The following is a 20,744-nucleotide window of genomic DNA, read 5'->3' as shown; positions in this document are numbered from 1 at the left end:
AGCTGTTTCACTCTTCATTACTGTTATTGTATATCAGAAATGTTATTTCATTTCTGTTATTTTATACTGAAGATAAAATACTATAAAAACATATCTCAGACAAATGTTGCTACACAAACTATACAAGTCCTCTATTTACAATTATTTATTTGAATATCACAATTCAAGTCTCTGTCTGAAATGATGCAAAAACAATGTTAGGGAACTACTCTCCTTTAAAATATGTTAATTTCTTAAGAAATGAACATATGGGAGAGATTTGTAGGTCTGAGACAGTGTTCTAGAAAAAAAGCTAGGAAAACCCACAAACAAGCACAAAACTAAGAATATCTTCTCTATCTATAATATACTAGAGTAGACTAGTATGGGAAAATAGGGGAAAGTTCATCTGCCCTCAGGGCTCACAAACTGCATAAATTTTCCTACAAACACTGATGCAAAGATTTTCTAATAGGCATGCAAAATACGTAGAAAAAGACACATCGATGTATGGATGGTGCTAACCAATAAAGCTGATTAAAATCTATTCTGCGATAATCTATTTGGTGTTATTGAAGTCTGGACTCCAACAGCATCACACACTGCATTCATATTCAAATGAACATACACCAGGAAGGGTAACTTTGAACGCCTGGCTAAGTGAACAAGTGTGGCAATACTGAGCACACACAGAGAGGAAAAGCACAACTATGGAAGAGGTCTTTTTAAGTTATTAAAGCCAAGTATACGTTCATTGCTTTCATCAGATATTTTTCATCCATACTCATATCAGCTGCTGCTAAATTCTTCTAGAGATCAGATAGGCCAACATGACTTAAGGTGAGCAGGGTATACGTTCAGCATCTTAATGAGACAGGAAGTTCAGGGTCAGCCAAAGATTTATTACACTCCACAGAGTTGACTTCCCTGAATGAATTCTAGGTGGAAAAACAAGAATAAACTAAACAGCAACAGTAACATAATGACATTATTAGAACCAATTAAAAAATCACAAAGTAGTAACCAAGGTTCTGAGCATATCAGAACTCTTTGTCAGACTGGAATGTAAAATATCCCATTCAGGGGTGTTGTGTGTCTATGTGTGTGTGTGTGTGTGTGAGAGAGAGAGAGAGAGAGAGAGAGAGAGAGAGAGAAAGAAGCACATATCTGCATGAGATATTTTAACAGCCAGTCTGAGGAAGAGTTGTGATATGCTCAAAACCTTAGTTATGACTTTGTGAGATAGATAGATAGATAGATAGATAGATAGATAGATAGATAGATAGATAGATAAATAGATAGATAGATGGTTTGTTTTTGTTTGTTTTGCTTAACATCCAGCCTGCAAGAAGTGTTCCAGTGAACTTGAAAACTTGCTCACTACCTTGTGATTTCTTCATATGTCCTGATAAAGCTATTATGCTATTGCTGTTTATATTTTTTTCCTATGGGTGAACAAAAAACACTTGCACTTTTGCATGCTTTAGTTATTAGACTAGGCACTGAGGCGCTGAATTAGCAAAAAGAAAACAGGCCAACATGTTATTCACAGAACCTTATTAAGACTGAATGCATGCTAGCTTTATCAAGCTATTCCGGAAAAAGTATAAGGGAGAGTTTCCCAAATATCTATGCTGAGCTTCAGGAAGTATTCTAGCAGAGTACCCTCCTGTACAGAATGCCCCTCCCCTTGGCCATGTGCAGAGGGGAGGGCGATTTGTCCCAGCCCCTCTGCACTCGGCCCAAAAGAGTGCCCATTGGATGGGCAGGAGCAGTGGGCGGGGTTTACGGCGGTTAGGAGGCCGGCTCCCGCCCCCTGGCCTTCAGTTTGGCCAGGCAGCAGACGGAGTAGGAGCTCCTTTACGGCGCTCCTACTCGGTCCTTGTTTGGGCCCAGTGTGTTCAGGGCATCGGCCCCTTCGGCGTGGTGGCAGCTTTTGGCAGGCAGACTGCGAGGCCTGGCTTGGCCTGCAGCACCTGCTGTAGCTGCGGTGGTGTTGGTTTTCGTCCCGGGGGGGGGGGGAGCGCTTGGGTGGTGGCCTAGCTGGGAGGTGGCTGTTGAGGGCCCTGGGGGGGGGGGTGCTTCTGGGTGAACAGATAAGGCCCAGGAAGGCCGTTATAAAGGGCATTGGCGCCCATTTGACTTAGTATTTCCCATCTACCACCCATCAGGGCTTGTGAGGCCTGGCTTGGCCTGCATAGTGGGCCACATTCTGGTTGGTTGCCCCCTGTTGGGGCTCGGGTAGAAGTGTTCTGGGCCTGGGGATTAAGGCCTGGGTTGGGTGGTGGCTTAGCTGGGAGGGGTGATTGATTTGAGTACTGGTTGGTCGCCCCCTGTTGGGGTTTGGGTAGAAGTGCTCTGATTTAAAAGAAAAAGACAGGAATAGAATATTAAACTGAGGATTTATAGGGGAAGCGTAGAGGTGGCGGATATGCCCAAGAAGGCGAAAGGAAAGAAAGGGGGCAAGCCTATTCGCCAGCCTAAGTGGCCCACGCCGTCTCCTTCTTCGTCAGAAGGGGAGGATGAGGAGATGGTAGTGATTCGGGGGTTAATAGGATGGAGGCATTGGAGAAGGCCAGGGCCGTGCCTTCGGACGAAGGGGGTGGTCCTTCAGGGTTGCCGGGGAGGGTGCCTAAGCGCACCCGAGGGGTGACGTGTGCACAGTTATTGAGGTCTATTTCTGACAGGTTCGGTGCATTGGAGAGGGATGTGGGCCTGCCTGGCCCGGCTCTACCTGCGAGTCCTGATGTTCCGGTGGTTCCGGTGCCGATGTCGCCTTCTCCTTCGCCGGTGGTACCTGATGCTCCTGTGCCTGCGGATCCGACTCCTTTGGAACCTGCTGAGCCGGTGGTGCCGGGTGAGCCCATTGCACCTACACCCGCACCTACACCCACATCTACACCCACTGTGACTACACCTGCCGGCGGTACCGGCCAGTGGCCTACCTTACCGTGGCCGGTCCCTGCTTGGGGCGGATGGGGTCCTGTCCCTGGATGGGCACCTGGTTTCCAACCTTGGGGGACAGGGTCTCCTACTGGGGGGGCTAACCCTATGTCTGGCCAATTAGGGGTGGCGGAGCAGGTCTGGTTGGGCATGCGGCCTTGGGCCAGTGTTCCAGGGCCGGCAGGGCCGAGTGGGGATCCAGCGGCTGGGAATTTAGCTTCGGCCGCTGGGTTTTACCCCATGGCTATTGTGCTGTCCCAGCAGCATGCCCCTTATGGGGGTATGGGGCTACCTTTAGGAGACCATTTGTTACCTGCCACGAGGGAAAAGATCCTGAAAGGGGAGTTTGTCCATATTTTTAGCCTCCTGTTTAGAGAGCCGGAGGTTAAACATAAGGAAGGGGAGTCCTGCAAGGAGCACGAAGCCACGAAGCGAAAGCCAGTTGAAAAAACTTGGAACAACTGGCTTTCTGGCTTAACCATATTTATGGGAGTACTGGTGCAGGCGCAGCCGGCTAAGGGGCCTGAGCTGCTCAAATATATGGACATCATTCACTGGGCAGTCTTGGACTTTGCCGGTTCGTCTTGGATCAGATACGACGATGCGGGTGGCATTGGACCCCTCCCTCCCTTGGGACACGCCTTTGCAGGAATTGTGGCTGATGATTATGTCACCCACCCGACTTGCCGAAGGTGACAGGTTGGATAGTGGGCATCTGTTGTCCAGATCTCGGGTGGGCGGGTCACCTTTAGCAGCGGGGTCACCTTTAGCGGCGGGCCAACAGTGGGTTCAACCCCACCTGGTCTGCTGGGAGTATAACAATGGGGGCCGCTGCTCCAGGCCAGTGTGCCATTTTAGGCACGTGTGTGGGCTCTGCGGTGCCAAGCACCCAAGCTCTACTTGTCCCAGGGCAAAGCCAGGGGGTTCTGGGCCAAAGTTCAGGATGGGAGGTGGGGGAAGGGGTGGTGGTCCCCCTCCCCCCCTCTGGGAAAAGGGGCCCAGTCCAGTCAAACTTGAGGTCCTGGGGCGTTGGTTGCGGGTTTATCCCTGTAGGGCAGCAGCGGCTTATTTGCTTTCAGGGTTTAGGGATGGGTTTAGGATTCCCTCTCTGTCGCGCTGGATGTCAGTTATGTCTCGTAACCTTTGGTCGGTGGTAGGTAAGGAGGAGGTTGTTCGGAGGAAGATCAATAAGGAGGTGGCTTTGGGAAGGGTTTGGGGGCCTTTTGATAGCCCTTCCTTTCCGAGGTTGCGGGTTTCTCACTTGGGGGTTGTCCCTAAGAAGGCGCCTGGTGAATTTCGTCTTATTCACCATTTATCGCATCCCAAGGGGTCTTCCGTCAATGACGGGATACCGGATGCCTTAAGTTCAGTGCGGTACCCTTCATTTGATAAAGCGGTCCGTATGGTTAGGGTTTGTGGGGCAGGGGCTTTATTAGCCAAATGGAGTGTCCTTCTGGAGGTCCGAGCAGCTCCTGGAGGCGGACTTGCAGGTCCACTCGGACACTGCTGGTGGGATCGGTTTTGCTTTGTATTTTAGGGGTCGTTGGTGTGCCGCCCATTGGCCAGCAAAGTGGGTGCGGTTAGGTATAACTAGGGATTTAACTTTCTTAGAATTCTTCCCCATTGTCATGGCGGTCCATATTTGGGTCGTCGAGTTTTCCAACTCTACGATCCGGTTTTGGTGTGACAACCAGGCGGTAGTGCAGGTTGTCAATTCGCAAACATCTTGCTCCTTGTGGGTTACTGGGTTGTTGAGGGCTTTTGTCCTTCAGTGCCTTAGGGCTAATATTCTGTTTGTGGCGCGCCATGTTCCGGGAATTCAAAATGATATTGCTGATGCCCTGTCTCACTTTCAGGTAGACAGGTTCAGGGAGCTAGCACCAGAGTCAGCTCTACACTCGGAACCCATGCCGGCCGCTCTTTGGCACCTTGGCAGGTAGAGGCGCAGAGGGCTATAGCTGCTTCATTGGCACCCAGTACGAGGACGAGCTATGCCTCCAGGATAGCGGCCTTCGCATGCTTCAGGAGGAAGGGGGGGCTTGAGGAATTCTTGCCGGTGCCAGTTGTTCATTTGTTGCAGTTTTTGGTACAGTTGCGGGGTTTGGGTCGGGCCATGTCCACTTTAGGTGGCTCTGTATTGGCGCTGTCCTTTGCGGCGCAGGCACAGGGGGTTGGAGATTGTACCGGTGAGCCCAGGGTTAAGAGGATGCTGGAGGGCTGGTCTAGGGGACTTCCTCCAGCAAAGGATCGCAGGCAGCCATTCACCTTGGACCTGCTGACTGTTTTGTGTGGGCAGCTGCAAGGTTGCTGTGGGTCTCAGTGGGAGGTTAGCCTTTTTCGAGCGGCAGCACTGGTGGCCTTTTTGTGGGCTTTTCGGCCTGGGGAGTTGCTACCTCGGAGTAGGTTTTCAGCCACAGATCGGTGCTTGCATTTCACTGATCTGTCCTCCGGAGATGGGGAGGCGCGCATTCTGTTGCGCTTCTCCAAGACAGACCAGCGTGGTAGGGGGCATATGGTAAGGCTTTGTGCAGCCGTTGATTCTACCCTTTGCCCTGTGGTGGCCTTGCAACAGTATGTTGGAATGGGCCCCTATGAAGGGGGCCCCCTTTTTGTTCATGAAGGTGGGGCTTCCCTGACCCAATACCAGTTCCTGTCAGTGTTGCAGAGGGCATTGGCAACTGCTGGTGTTGCAACCTTGGGGCTGACGTTACATTCCTTTCATATTGGGGCGGCTACCACGGCTAGCCATTTGGGGTTTAGGGAGGAAGAGGTGCAGAGGATTGGTCGGTGGAGGTCCAAGGCGATAAGGCGCTATGTGCGCTAGGTGGGGTCGGAGCTTTGGTATCTGACCAGTTTATTTCTTGGCAGGTGCTGGCAGAGCGGTGGCTTCTGTTCGTGTCCTGATCTGCGGCCATCCGTTGGTCTTTTGGGCATTCAAGAGAGCCAGCACCTCCCAGTGGGGCACCCAACTTGGTTTGGGAAGACGGGCCTCAGTTTACTGGTTGGGTTTGCGGGGTATGGTGTGGAGCCAGTTGCTCCCAGCCATATGGGATCATTTAGGTAGTTTTCCTGGGCCGGACGTTCTTGTTCTTCACCTGGGCGAGAATGATTTAGGCAAGCGAACTGGCCTCTCGCTTGTTCAACAAGCCTCATCCGATTTTTCGACCCTGAAGAGTTTGCTTCCTGGCTTGCGCATAGTGTGGGTCAGCTGGCTGCAGCGTAGAGTGTGGTGCGGGTGCAGTGTGTGCATGGCATAGAAAGGGCATAGAAAGATGCAAGGCATCTGCTGCCATTGGCAGATTGGTTGTGGCCAATAGTGGGGTGGTCCGGGGCAACCTGGTATTTCTGCCCATTTTCCACAGCTTTTTCGCCCTGATGGGGTACATTTATCAGAGGCTGGTTGTGACCTCTATTTGCAGAACATTCAGATGGGGCTTGTTGAGTTTTTGGAGGGGTGTGGGGCAGGGAGGTCAAACTAGGCTAACTTCCCTGTGTGGCAGGAACAGTGCGGGCTGTGGGGGTATCTTGAGGTAAGACCTTCGGTGAGCACCTTTGGATAATTAAGAGGTGGACTGGTCAATCGCTCCCCTGTGGTTTGTGCGGCCCGGGGAGAATTGGTTGGCCAGGAAACCGGCTTCAGGACTTCGCTAACCCTTGGGCTGAGCAGTCCGGGGTGGGCAAAGGCCTAGAAGTATCCAGGCCCCCTTTTAAGGAAGGGGGTTGGCTTTGGGGGGAGGGACAGGTTTTATACCTGCCTGTTTCCTGAGCCAGGGTGTGTCGCCCTGTAAGGTGCGGGCAGGATAGTGGTAGGCCCTTAGTAGGCCCACACTGTTGTGGTTGGGTGGTGATTATCACCCTGTTTACAGTTTGCTATGCCTTTTGTGTTGCTTAATAAAGTTGTGGCCCTTTCCCCATGAAAATAAGTCTCTGTGTCTCTTTTGGGTCGGGGTCTGGGGACAAAGCCACACATGCACAGAATGGTAGCTGATGGCAGGGGCCATGAAAATGTTTTCAAGGTGGGGGCTCAAGGCAATCAGGACATGATGAATGCTGCCTGCTTTTCAGGTGCATTGCTATATCTGCTTATTTAGCAGGCAAATGATGAAGTTATAATATAATAAACTGTGAGTGGCAAGAAAAATATCTTGCTGGTTATTTGGATCTGCCAGCATTTATATTTTCCGAGAGCAGCCAATATTGCGTGAACATGAGCATAACTTAACAATCAATCACTCTCTCTCTCACATACACACACACACATACATGCAAGAAAAAATAACAAATCATTTATCAAGGTAAAAATTATAGAACATTTTAGGAATTCAGTAATGGAACACTGGCTCACATACTGTGCAGCCAGCTACCTGTTTAGGTGTCAGACATGCTCACTGATTCCACAGGACTATTATTTATTATTATTTATTCGATTTCTATACCACCCTTCCAAAATGGCTCAGGGCGGTTTACACAGAGAAAGAATAAATAAATAAGATGGATCCCTGTCCCCAAAAGGGCTCACAGTCTAAAAGCAACATAAGATAGACACCAGCAACAGTCACTGGAGGTACTGTACTGTGGGTGGATAGGGCCAGTTACTCTCCACCTCCTAAATAAAGAGAATGACCATGGTAAAAGATTAAAAGAATCACCAAGTTAAATCCCATCAGCACGGCTTGCAAAGGCAGAGAGGCTCCATGCCTACTAAGCAGCCTGTCCTTGCACTCCAGCTGCGACTCCTATTGAGAATAATACAGTTAGGAGAAGGAGTACAAGGATGCACTCCTTGGTAGGCAAAAAGCCTCCCGGCCTTCACAAGCCATGATGGCTGGGTTTAAAGTGCCGCATAAGCAGCAAGCACGTCTGTCACTTAGACAAGTGGCTCGCTGAGCAGTATGTGAGCCACTCCTTGAAGCTATTCAGACGAGCAGAAAACAGGGTTACATTCTGAAAGCAGATAGAACCCTATTTTTACCTCATAGCAAACAGACAGGTACATGCTGCAAACCCAGCAGGGAGTGTGAGTGACAGACGATTAACTTTTTAAGGTTCTCTCCAGCCATTGCTAGCATTGTTGGTCCTCCAGCCCCGCCCATGGCAACAGCAGTCCGCGAGTGGATAGAGCAAGCACATGACCCAAGGAGACCACTCAGAGGGCTCCAAGCTACAGTCCCGCTTTGTAGCTCTCTGATTGGTAGCCTCAGTTAACCCTTTCCTGGCAATTGCAGCACTGTCAAAGGAACTGAACTCCGTCCTGATGCCCAAAAGGAGAGAGAAGACTAGAGCAGCTGCAGCTGCCAACCAGCCCCAAAGGAAGAGTCACACACCCACCCAACGCACTCCTCAGATCCAGGAGGGACACAGCAGATGCCCCCTGGAGCATTTGCCAGATACTGATGAGAGCAATTGCAAGATGCCCCCATAAGTAGCCCAGGCACAAGGCACACTCCGTACACCGCAGCATGGTTTGGGAAGGCAGAAGGGGGAACCTTCCCCTCGCCCACTCACCCTCCCCACAGCTGTGGCTGTGGCCTCTGTGGCACACACTCCCACGCCACAGTATAGTGTGTGTAGAAGGTAAAGGGAGAACCCCACCCCCCCACTGCCGCCGTAGCCAAGTGGTGACTCTGCCTCCCCATCAATCTGCCACTGCCACCCCTTGCTAGCCTCTCTGGGCATAGGAGGGTGGGCATGTGGGGGAGGGTGTCCCCATCACCCACCTGCCCTGATACTGCCACTTGCCACTCTTGCAGTGCCAGCAGGGTGGGAGAGTGAGTGAAGGGAAGAGAGCTGGTCTTGTGGTAGCAACCATGACTTGTCCCCTTAAGCTAAGCAGAATCTGCCATGATTGCATAAGAAAGGGAGACTAGAAGTGTGAGCGCTATAAGATATTCCACTCAGGGGATGGAGCCGCTCTGGGAAGAGCATCTAGGCTCCAAGTTCCTTCCCTGGCATCTCCAAGATAGGACTGAGAGAGATTCCTGCCTGCAACCTTGGAGAAGCCGCTGCCAGTCTGTGTAGACAATACTGAGCAAGATGGACTTATGGTCTGACTCAGTATATGGCAGCTTCCTATGTTCCTATGAGTGGCAAAGTGTCGCCCACACCTGCACACCCTCATTGGCACTGCTACCCTCTGCATCTCGAGGACAGTGTCACACCAAAGCAAATTGGGCACCTGGACTGCCCCTGCCGTGAGGCCCTCCGCCGCTGCTGTGAGCCCCCTGCTGCCACCGCGAGCCTCCCCCCCATTGCCATTGCCGCCATGAGGCCGAACTAGTGACCCTTGCACAGACAGTCATTCCAGCGGTTGCTCCCACTCCACCAGCAGATGGAAGGAGGAACTGGTGGAGCCCAGAGTGGTGTACTACATACTCAAGTTCCTCCTCACAACAACCCTATGAAGTAGGTCAGGCTGAGAGTGAAGTGACTGGCCCAGAGTCACCCAGCAAGTCTCATGGCTGAATGGGGATTTGAACTTGGGTCTCCCCAGTCCTAGTCCAGCACTTTAACCACTACACCACGCTGCAGGCAAGGGCAGCTGCAGGCAAGGGCAGGGACACTCCTGCTCTTGTCCAGTGACTTGCAGGGGACAGGAAGGAGCACAAAAATCTCCATTCAGCCATGAGACTTGCTGGGTGACTCTGGGCCAGTCACTTCACTATCAGCCTGACCTACTTCACAGGGTTGTTGTGAGGAGGAACTTGAGTATGTAGTACACTGCTCTGGGCTCCTTGGAGGAAGAGTGGGATATTCTATATTAATAATTCTTCCAGACGGGCCATGTGCCCTGCGGGGTGGCTGGAAAGCAGTTTGACAGTTGGATCAGGGCGCTGTGAAGCAGCAGGGAGCTTGGAGGCTGGGGGCAGCTTCGGGAGCTGGACAGTTGGCTCTGAGGGCTGTGGGCAGCAAACAGTTGGCTGAGCTGCGCCGTGAAGCGGCAGGGAACTCGGAGGCTGTCAGGCGAGGAGGCGACAGTCCCTGGCAGTGGCAGGGGGAAGCAAGGACAGAGACAGAGATAGAAAGACGGAGGACAGAGATAATGAGCACGAGACTTGCGGCGGGGGGAGACTTGTGGGGGGAGAGCGGGGGTGGCAAGAGTGAGCGAGAGCGTTGCGGGGGTGGTGAGAGCGAGCGAGAGCGTTGCGGGAGTGGCAAGAGACTTGCGGGGGGGAGAGCGGGGATGGCGAGAGCCAGCGAGAGCGTTGCAGGAGTGGCGAGAGACTTGCGGGGGGAGAGTGGGTGTGGCGAGAGCATTGCGGGGGTGGCGAGAGACTTGCGGGGGAGAGCAGGGGTGGCGAGAGCGAGCGAGAGCATTGCGGGAGTGGCAAGAGACTTGCAGTGGGAGTGGGGGTGGCGAGAGCGAGCGAGAGCGTTGCGCGAGTGGCGAGAGCATTGCGGGGGGAGAGCGGGGGTGGCGAGAGCGAGCAAGAGCATTGCGGGAGTGGCGAGAGACTTGTCGGGGGACAGCGGAGGTGGAGAGAGTGAGCAAGAGCATTGCGGGGGCAGCGAGAGCGAGCAAGAGTGTTGTGGGGGTGCAATGCCACAGGCTCAGTGAAAGACCACACAGATGCTCTGTGCAGGGTCAGCTAGTAAAATGAATTAATAGTATGACATGTGTCTGTGCAACTATTCCCCTTAGGGGATAGGGCTGCTATAGGAAGAAGGATTTGAGCTCCCTGCCTGGCATCTCCAGGTCGGGCTGAGCGGGAATTCTGCCTGAGAGCCTCGGGAAGCCACTGCCAGTCTGTGTCCACAGTACTAAGACAGTACTAAGCTGGATGGACTAATGGTCTGACTCAGTGGAAGGCAGCTTCCTATGTTCATATTTTCTCTTGGGCTCATTTGCAAGGTGCCTGCCACTTTAAGGAAGCTCAGTGCTGTTTGCTGGACAGGCTTTCCCCAAGCAAACTTCTGCTTGCTTTGCAGCCCACTCTGTTATCCAGTCTCTATGGTATCCCCGGGGAGGGAGCCTCAAGCAGGGTCGCACAGCGTTCTGTGGCTCCACACGGGCACTGGGAGGGGGTAGGCAACCTCCCCTGCTTGCTGAACCTGGTTTTAGAGGAGGGGCTGGGAACTGGGTGACCCTGTTTTGACAGAGCCATGTTTGAGAGCTTGCCGATGTTCCACATGGTAGTGCTAACCCCGCCTTCAGACCTCAAGCCCTGTTTTTGCTGGTCGTGAGAATAGCTTCCTTGTATGATAAGGCCAACTCAGTTATTTGCTTCAGAGGAGGAGGGGAATGATATAACAAAAATATTTTGTAGAAAGCTAGAACCTTTTCATTTCTTATTGTAACATGAACGATAACCTGGAAACACAGATACCTGAACTTTTAAAATGTTGTTTTATTTCTCCCTTCTACTGTTGCTCTTCCGGTTACATGAGGTTGGGAATTTTAATCCCTCCGAGTATGAGACATTGGGGGGTTGTAATGGTTTTGACACTGTAACAGGATTGGCTGTATTTAAGAGCATTACTCGGCCACTTTTGTATACACTGAGGCTGATGTTTTTCATTGAAATATCTGCTATCTTGAACACCTGTTTTTAGCCTAGTTTCCAGTAGGCTTATTCCAACAGGCATTTTGTGTGTGTGTTCATGTGTCTGTCCATGTGTCCCCACCCCTGCCAATCAACTTCACAACACCTGGACAAATCGGATACAGTTGTAGGGACACATAGGAACACCTCAACAACATAGGTTGTGATGATGTCATCCACACAATTAAAGATGGTGGACATGTAAACTTGTGAGGAGCAAGTGGGCTAACTTGTGAACCATTTAACCAATTTGAACCAAATTTGCTATAGCTGTAGGGACACATAGAGATGGTATGTGATGATTTCATCCACCACAATCCAAGATAGCAGTCATGTGAACGTCTGAGGGGGAAGCGAGTGGACTGTCTAACCCATTGAAACCAAATTAGGTACAGTTGCAGTGAGTGACACATAGGAACACCTCAATGGCATAGTTTGTGATGATGTCATCTACCCCAATCCAAGATGGTGAACATCTAAACGTTTGAGGCGCAAGTTGGCTAACTTGTGGACTGCCTAACTGATTTGAACCAAATTAGGTACAGTTGTAGTGAATGACACATACAAGGACACCTTAGTGGTGTAGTTTGTGATGATGTTATCCACCCTGATTCAAGATAGCAGATCCACAAACTTTGAGGCGCAAGTGAACTAACTTGTGGACCTCAAGTTGCACCAAATTTAATCCAGATGTAGAGAAAGTGAAAGGAAAGTAGACTTAGTTCTTATTAGAACTTGTTTAAAACATGTATTTGTGCACTGAAGAGGTCTTGAAAAAAGCTGATATATTTTTATATTTCCTTTTTGAAGAGATCAGGGGTGGGGAGAAGCTGTCACTTTCCCATTCCCAAAGACCAGCAGAAACACTCAGTTTTTACAATATATAGTACTCTGCCAGCTAAGCTGTACTAAGCTTAGTCTTATACCCCCTAAATACCTCAGCCAGCCATTCAACAAGTACAATCCTGTGCTTAGTTAAGTCTCCACACTTTGTGAACTAGAAATACTCCTGCATATGCAACGTGAACTGGCACATCAACCTTTCATTAATGTTAACCATGAAACAAGACAAGAATTTGGGTGAAAACACAACCTTAATCTTTAGAAAAGCAGGCAGGAGAGAGAGTGGGATCAGGTATGTCTCTTTTTATTTTAGGTTGCATAAAATGTTCCTTGCCATTAGAGACAGGTCTCTTGTAATATATGGCTTCTGATGAGGCATTTTATTCCATCTGGAGACTATCTTTTACTTGCTTTGTTTTTCTGCCTCCTGAGTCTGAGCCAGGTCTCACGATCGGTGAGATCCGGTTTAGCAGGGTGCGCGGAGAGGAAGCCCTGGGCACCCGGATCGGCTGCCCACACGATTGCCGGCTCCATGACATAGCCGGCGGGGGCTGGGGCCGATTGGCCCCCACAAGCTCCAGCATGCCCTGCGTGAGGGCACAGGGCATGCTGGCGAGACCCCCAGAGCTGGGAGGCGGCTTTTCGCCTCCCCTCCGGGGTTCTCCTCATGAGTAGGAGGAGAACCTGGAGCGAAGCCAGGTTCAAAACCAGGAAAACGAGGAGCACTCGCTCTGTAAACCTGGTTTTAGGGCAGGGGTTCTTGAGCGGGTTACCCGCTCTAGAACCACCGGGCTTGCAGCCGAGCCCTGTGGTTCTCACGATTGCAGAAAATCGGGCTAGCGAGGGCTAGACCGATTTTCTGCGATCATGAGAATAGCCCCTCTGTGTGTTAAGACCAACCTTGTTTCCTTCTAATCTGAAGATAGCACAATTTACCCAGTGGTAGCTAAGGACAACACAGCTATTTGTTGAACTGCCGATAACCTACACACACTTACCTGAATTTACTGGTACTTCTGAGTAAACATGTGTAGGACTGAACAGTTAGAGTACATGCCTGTCCCATTTCAAAAGGTGAGAGGAGTTTGTAAATGAGTCCAATAATAAATTTAAAATTAAATTCAAAGGGATCCAACTATACTGAAAAGACACAGAGATTGGTAATGATCTAGAAACCATTTTTCAGGGCTCAGACTGTCCATTCTAAACATCAACCCCTCCCTTTCTCTCTGCTTCTTTCATTTCCACTTGGCTCCTTCCTCCACAGCTAAGCTCTGTTCCTAACTTCTAGCAAGCTGGGCTCTGCAGTCAGACACTGGGTCCTAGTGACTGGGCTGTACCTTTATCCATAAGCTTTGTCTATAATCGCTTTTGCCTGCTCATCTCAGGTGGTGAGGGAATCAGCCTTCACTGGCTAATCTTAGGAATGACTCTGCTCCTCTCGTCATCCTTTTCCCACATTCAGGGCTGATGGAAGGAAATCCAGTACACCAGGCAGCATGCACGGACGCAAGATGGAAGGAAGGGTGCAGCGGGCGACTGGACTGTCTCTTTTGTAGAGTCCAAGGGAAAGAGTTGTGGTATGCAAAGCCAAGGCAGTGGAGTGGAATCAGGAATATAAATAGTTTAATGAAATAGATATTATGTACGGAGAGCCAAGTGCAGAGTACTTTTCCATGCTCTTGCTACTGGCTGTTTGTTAGCCCCACCTCTACTCCAGGAATACAAGTAACTAAAGCCCCGTTCAGTAGCTGACCTGGATCAAGGAATAGATTAACCAAAAATACCATACCCTTCACTTTTTAAATTCACATTAAAAATAATTCACATGATTTTCACATTCTTGAGACGTCTCATATAATGGGTGAAAACTCCAGCCTCACCTAAAGAAAACTGCTAACCGCCCTCTGTTTGTGTATGGGGAAAAAGAACTGACAGGAACTCAGGATTTGCTGCAGGGATGCTTGGAGTTACTCTGCTGTCAGACATCCCCTAAGGAAAAGTCAAAAGAAATGGTCTGTGTCTGAACACTTCTTGCATGAATTCCATGGAGAGACGATGATGAATATTAATAGAAACTTTTTAAAACCCCTACAATTTAAAACATAAATGTTTCTGTATTCCATACTAATGAACAACAACTAGAAGTCTGCTCTTTTCCAAGAACTCATTCATCCCTCTCTAGAGAAGGCCTTGTTAATCAACAGTAGCTCAAAATAACAAGGGCCTGTGCTCTGGCAGCTTTTAGCTGCAGTTTTGAATGTTTCTTGGATGAAATCATTAACATTAACACCTTTATGGTAATCGATTGGTGTCAGCAGACTTCTAGAGAGCTATGCTGCAGGCTCTAACATCACAGAAGTAATCAATTAAGGGAGTCAGTTAAAAAAATGATGTAAAGATCAGAGTTGTCAATGGTAAAATAATCTCATCTACTGGTGTCAACAGCAGAGCAAAATATGCCATTTATTTCAAAATGCAACTGAATTAATTTTCTAAGACAACTAAACACCCATTTCCCCTGAACAATTTTCTAACATTCCTAATTTTCTAACTATTAAATTATTGATTTTATGTTTTCTTAGTAGTTCACAGCATGTCAGAAAGACCTGTATTATGCAGTACAGGTGAGAAAGATGAACAAAGTCACAATGGGTTATACTAATAAAGTATAACATCAGTGCTATACTAATAAAAGGAGCTCAAATATTGAGTATGTGGCTTAATCCAAGACAACTCGATTTCTTTGCTCAGTTAATATTACTAAGATTTTTGAAAAGTATCCGTGTATGCTGATTCATCACTTGAAAAGGATGAAATATAGCATCCACCTCATTTGATTCCACAACAGTTGTACTCATCAGAAAGCAAAAGCAATAACACAGATTCATTTCTGCATTCTGATAAACCTTATACATAGGAAGTGAAACTTTGTATTTCACAAAGAGTGATAATGATGAAGAAAGACCTGAAATTTCCTTATAAGATTTGTCATAGCTGCCAATACCAGCTTTTAGCAAAATCCCACAAAACAGCCTCATTTCCTCTGCAATCTTTTTGTCTGGGCATCACCAGCACGAGGTCATCTACCATGTTACATACTACAGAAAGAGGCATGGAGCGGCACAAGCCGCAGTGCATTCTTTGCTCCCACAAGCAAACCATCAGAATCTATTAAAATTACCTTAAACCGATAGCACCAGAGACATGACAAATCACAGGCCAAGAGCCAGATACCAAGGAATGTGTATCAGGGCTTTGGGGCCAGGCCCATTTGCAAGCAAATGATATTGTGTAGAGCTGGCATGCTCAGTGCATGACAAACTGATGCAATTTCAGCACTGTCGTAGAAGCTGGGTGAGATTTCTCTGATGCTGGCTATGGTTAGTTTAGAGAATTGTGCAGAGTTCCCAGATCTGAATCACTCGGGGCCTGAAAGGGCGTCACTTGACAAGTCACAAATAATTACACTACACTGTTTCCATTGTACTCTATTATTTTGCCTCTCTTATCTCTAGACTTTGAACAGTTGTGAACAAGCAAGGTCGCCTCTATTTTGACCACAACACAGCAAAACATTGTTCTTTTCTGATATGATAAATAAAACAAGGGCCAGGGGACTAACCATTTTTATCAAATATATTTTCTACTTTTATAAGCAAAAGCAACTTTCCTTGCTGAGCGCCTGAGAAGAGTTGAGGCTAGAAATACTTATGGAAGTGAGTTCATGAGCTCTTCACTGGAGAAGGTTATGTACAGTAGTTATCTAGGCAACTGTAAAAGGGAGATTTTAGAAACAGGACATTAAGTTCATAGCCCCTAGCAGATAAAGTTATCTATGGATTATTCTAAAAGAGCTCTCTCCCCTTTCAAATGAATGGCTTTTGACAATTTAGCCTACAAATAGCAGAAAATAGGTTGGATCTGCTTCTTGTTCCCAGTTTCTCTCTAGATACAAGTAATCTGTCCACTGGGCATTGTGAAATCTACATTTCTTATAACTGAAAGAGAAAGTGTGTTGAGTATGCATATGTGTGTATATGATATATCAGTGGAATCTTTCAAAGGCAAAGCAGAAAAGGAACAAAGCACAACCTTTCGGTTTTATCATACATTGATAGAACCACCGCTGAGTTTTGATTCAAGTCATCTTATTATTAATAAATAATAAAATGATGATGATGATAATGATGATGATGATGATATTTCTTGCCATTTCCCCAGCAGCAGCCATGACCCTGATGGAGAGTGCTAAAAGTCACCTCTTTTCTTGGTTTGAAGCAGCAGCCAAAGCCCTCACTGCTTTCCTAGCCTCATGAATCCTCATTGCCTCCTCATCCGCCTCCTCTGCAGCAGCAGCTCTTGCTGCCACTGCCCCCTGGCTTGGCATGCGCCCTTCTATCTCCCTCATCCTATATAATAAAAGGCTAAGTGAGTGGCCGTGGCTTTGGAACGTTGGGGATCTGCGTCCCTGCCTCCCTGGGATGTTCTGGGCCTGCGCAAAGCGCAGGCCCAGAAGAGCCCAAGGGACACAGGACCGCAGACACCAGTGTCCCACAGCCATGGGCGGCCATTAGCCGGTGTGTGGCGGCGGGGGAAAGTGGCCGAGGCGGCGGCAGAGCCGCCGCCTCGGCCATGAGCTGCGGCACGGCGAGAGGAGGCCGAGGCAACCAGAAGCGGCCGCCCTGAAAAAGGCGAGGGCAATGGCGGCGGGGGAAGACCGAGACGGGGGACAGGGAAGCTGGGCGAGGTGGCGGTGAAGCCGCCAACGAGGCCCCCGCCCGCTCACAGCCGTCACCCCCGCCTGCTCACCCGCCCTCCCAGCTGCCCAAAATGAATCTGGGCGAGGTGGCGGCGAAGCCGCCAACGAGGCCCCCGCCCGCTCACAGCCGCCGCCGCCGCCTGCTCACCCGCCCTCCCAGCTGCCCAAAATCACCTTCGCCGCTCCCCCCCCCAAAAGATTAAGGGCCAAAATGGCCCATGAGAAGGTCGCCGCCCCCGCCTATCGCCCTCCCGCCCACCCAGCTGCCGAAGACCACCTTACCCGCTCCAGCCCGAGGGAAAAGAGAGGAGCTCACGAGCAGAGCTCCTCTCTGTGCTAAGTCACTGCTCAAACTGCCGCTATGGACGCAAAGGACGCCTATTGCGTCCATTGCGACAGTATGGGCAGCAGCTTAACACAGAGAGTAGCTCTGTTCCCGAGTTCCTCTCTTCTCCTTCGAGCTGGAGCGGGTAAGGTGGGCTCCGGCAGCTGGGTGCGCGGGAGGGCAATAGGCGGGGGCGGCCACCTTCTCATGGGCCATTTTGGCCGTTATTCATCCACAACCCCCCCCCAAAAAATAAAAGCAAAATAAGGAAGAACAAAAACAGAGACAACAACAAAAACACAAAACAAAAAGAGAGAGGGGACAAGGGGGGGGGGGGAAAGAGACAGAAAGAGAGAGAGAGAGACAGAAAAGACGGGATAGAAAGCTAGCGCCCGTTATCATAACGGGCTTAAAAATACTAGTACAGTAATGAAGGGTTAGTATGAAAAGAAGGAAATGATATAAGGGCAGTACAGGAGGGACTCCACAATGCATCTACTGTACTCTATGGAAAGCAGAGCAGAGTACTGGATGCTCTGTAGTACTGCCCTTTCCTCTTCTACTTCCTCCTTTTCTTGTAAGACTGGCAATGGGGAAAGATCAAGAGGAAAGAGGAGGAAGGGATGGATGGATGACCTGAAAGAATGTCTAGAAATGGACACAGAAGATAGCCATGATTCTAGGGACCATGATCTATAGCTTTTGCGGGCCACCAACCTCCCAGTCAGAGAAGGCACATGAAGAGAGAGAGACTGGCAATGGAATAAGAAAGGATACACTGGGCTAGAAGGAAAAGATGGCAGCAAACCATCTGGGGATGGCTCTTTGCAGACTAATCAAGAGCTGCTCCAATGACAGTGGGCAGCAGAGGACATCTTGCTGCCCCTATGGCTTACCCAAAATCCACTGCTTTGCTCCACCATCCTTTCACAAGTCTATGACCAAATGATTCAACGTTTGTAAATGTTTAATCAACTTAGGTTTCATAAAATATCTTCCCACCCCATCATATCTTGTTTCTTGACTATTATTTTTAAAACATTGTTTATTTTGGTTCTACATAATATGTTATGATTTTTCCTATGTCTGCCAAGTTTATTAAGTTAGTTGGCCCTCGGGATTATTTTTGTACACTTTTAAACCAAAATTAATATTTTTATAGACTGATTTATATTATTAAACCCAAGTATTTACTCAAAAGCAAATTCTAGCTACTAATGTCTAAAAGCACACCTATTCATAAGAAAGAAGGGGCATGTACCACTCTTTACATATGCTCATGGCATAGCATAGCATGAGAGTCTCATTTTATTTCCATCCAGTAACAGACAGATTTAAGCATTAGCCCAGGGAGTAGCTATCTGAGTGCATGCAAAATCCATAATGCACAGTACCCACAGTACTAAGTACAGAATTAGTATTAGTATTTTGCACTGCTCTGCTACATTTTGCTACCACTAGTGAAAGAGGAGCTTGTTCAAGAGGTAGTGAAACATGTTGCATTCCCACTAGCACATCTTCTTCTAGTCTAAGAACTAGTCTGGAGCAGGGATTATTTTCTTCGCACAATGTCCTTGTACTACACACTAGGGCAAGACTAGACTGGATGCTGTTCAATGTATTCTCTCAGTTCTGTCACAAAGATAAGAGCACCATTTGAATGGCAAGATTAATCACAACTTCACTTTAAGGCCAGGACCCAAAGGATCACAGGACTAGTACTCCACACTAAGCTAAGGGGACCTGTGTCTCTCAAAGAGCAGCCTCCATCTTCCATGCCCCATAGAATACCATTTCCAAATCTGAAAGTTTCAAAAGCAGTTTCTCACACATGGCAAGGATGTCTGCACTTTGGAGTAACACTATAAGCAACTCACTGGCTGCATTGCTGAATCTCTCCTTGTTTCCCTTATAAATGAAAACAGTTAGCAAAGCTGCTTTTCATGTAGTCTAGTCAAGCTCATCACACTTTCAACTTGTATAGGACTACTTGGTCTGCATAAGCTGCAATTTGGAATAAAGAATATTCCTTTTCCATTGAAACAAGCCCATCTGCAATCTAAAAATGTGTTTATGGCTGTCATTGCAGGATCAAGGCTAGGGTAAGAGCAAAAACAGTTCCCCCCTTACACAGCCCTTCTTTTCCTTCAAAATCAAGAAAATGCCAATTCAAGACTCAACTCTAGGCTTGTCTCAGTCAACAGCTTGGTATGTAGGTGTAGGTGTTATTTTAAATCTAGACTCTATCTTGCAACCTTTGAATTATTCTTTTACAAGAGAAATTGATCTCTGCCTCACTTGCCATGAACACATTCTTAACACAGTTTGTCACTCACTTGGAAGAACTCCTTCTCAAACTCACAGAAGCCTGGCTACCTGGTTTAAGGATTGGGAGATGGCAAGAGTGATGGTGGAGAAAGGCTCGTGCTGAGTTTGATGGAACATGCCATAGACGCCATCTGCAGATCTATGAGCATATCTGTGCTGAGAGAGTGGTAGATACAGCATTGATCAGATTTGGATGCAAGAATTTTTGTCCTGAGTCCAACCTCTCCCCCCCCCCTCTTTTGGAGGGAAAGTTCTAAAATATATGGTGGCAAGGCAACCCCAGGTATTCCAGTCTGGTTATGGGATAGAAACTGCTTGGTTGCCTTGGTGCATGATCTTTGTCAGGAGTTTTATAGTGACAATCAGGATCTGTTGATTGTACCAGACTTCTCAGCAGCTTTCTCTACTGTGGACCACACAATCTTTCTACATTGTCCTGAATATCTGTTTTTATTCCACCTTGCCTTTAATGTCCGACTGTCAGTTTTAATGGATTTTACCCAGCTGCTTGTTTCTGTGTTTCTTGCTCTTTCTTTTAAAATTGTGTTGTGTTAAGAACTGATTGTTTTTATTGTCTTGAATTCACTCTTTTGAGAATTTTGTTTTATAAAGAAATATACAAATATATTAAATAAATCTGGTCCAAGTATTATGGTTTGTGTCATTCCTTTCTAGTCAAGTATAAACAGAAGGTGGTCACTGGGGAAATCTCCCTCACGAGAGTTAAGAGCGTGGTGTTCTGTAGGGCTCATATGATCATAGGGCTCATTTAATATTATACAAGGTCACTGGGTTTAGATCATTCATAACTTTGGAATGAAGATACAGGTATCAGTGACTGGTTGTCAATATGCCGATGACACCCAATTATATTTTTGGCAACCAAGCACTGCCATCTCTGTTCTGACTTATGCTTTCAAGAAGTGGTGATCTAGATGGGGGAAAAGAGATCAAACCTGAATCCATGCAAGATGGGAGTAATGTTGGTGTCACTTGCAAGCCCTGGAGGGGACTGGTTTGTCTA

General features: G+C 48.3%; 2 protein-coding genes across 3 annotated transcripts in view; one reads left to right on the top strand and one right to left on the bottom strand.

Moving 5' to 3' along the window:
• Window positions 1-20,744, bottom strand: part of SNX24 (sorting nexin 24) — a 112,654-nt gene that overhangs the window by 79,148 nt on the left and 12,762 nt on the right. The window lies entirely within an intron of this gene.
• Window positions 2,038-15,041, top strand: LOC128344384 (uncharacterized). 2 transcript variants are annotated; one of them, XR_008315828.1, is made up of 2 exons: window positions 2,038-2,836; window positions 13,771-15,041. XR_008315828.1 is itself a non-coding variant. In XM_053294405.1 (2 exons), exons 1-2 carry the CDS (start codon window positions 2,536-2,538, stop codon window positions 5,744-5,746), a joined length of 1,269 nt encoding a protein of 422 aa, XP_053150380.1. In that variant the 5' UTR covers window positions 2,038-2,535; the 3' UTR covers window positions 5,747-6,940. The 2 variants fall into 2 exon arrangements, 1 of the variants encoding a protein (XP_053150380.1); XM_053294405.1 differs by lacking the exon at window positions 13,771-15,041 and adding an exon at window positions 4,779-6,940.

The sequence above is a fragment of the Hemicordylus capensis genome, chromosome 2, assembly GCF_027244095.1.
Source record: "Hemicordylus capensis ecotype Gifberg chromosome 2, rHemCap1.1.pri, whole genome shotgun sequence".
NCBI lineage: Eukaryota > Metazoa > Chordata > Lepidosauria > Squamata > Cordylidae > Hemicordylus > Hemicordylus capensis.
Note: the sequence above shows the minus strand (reverse complement) of the source record. Positions and strands in the feature narration are given on the sequence as shown.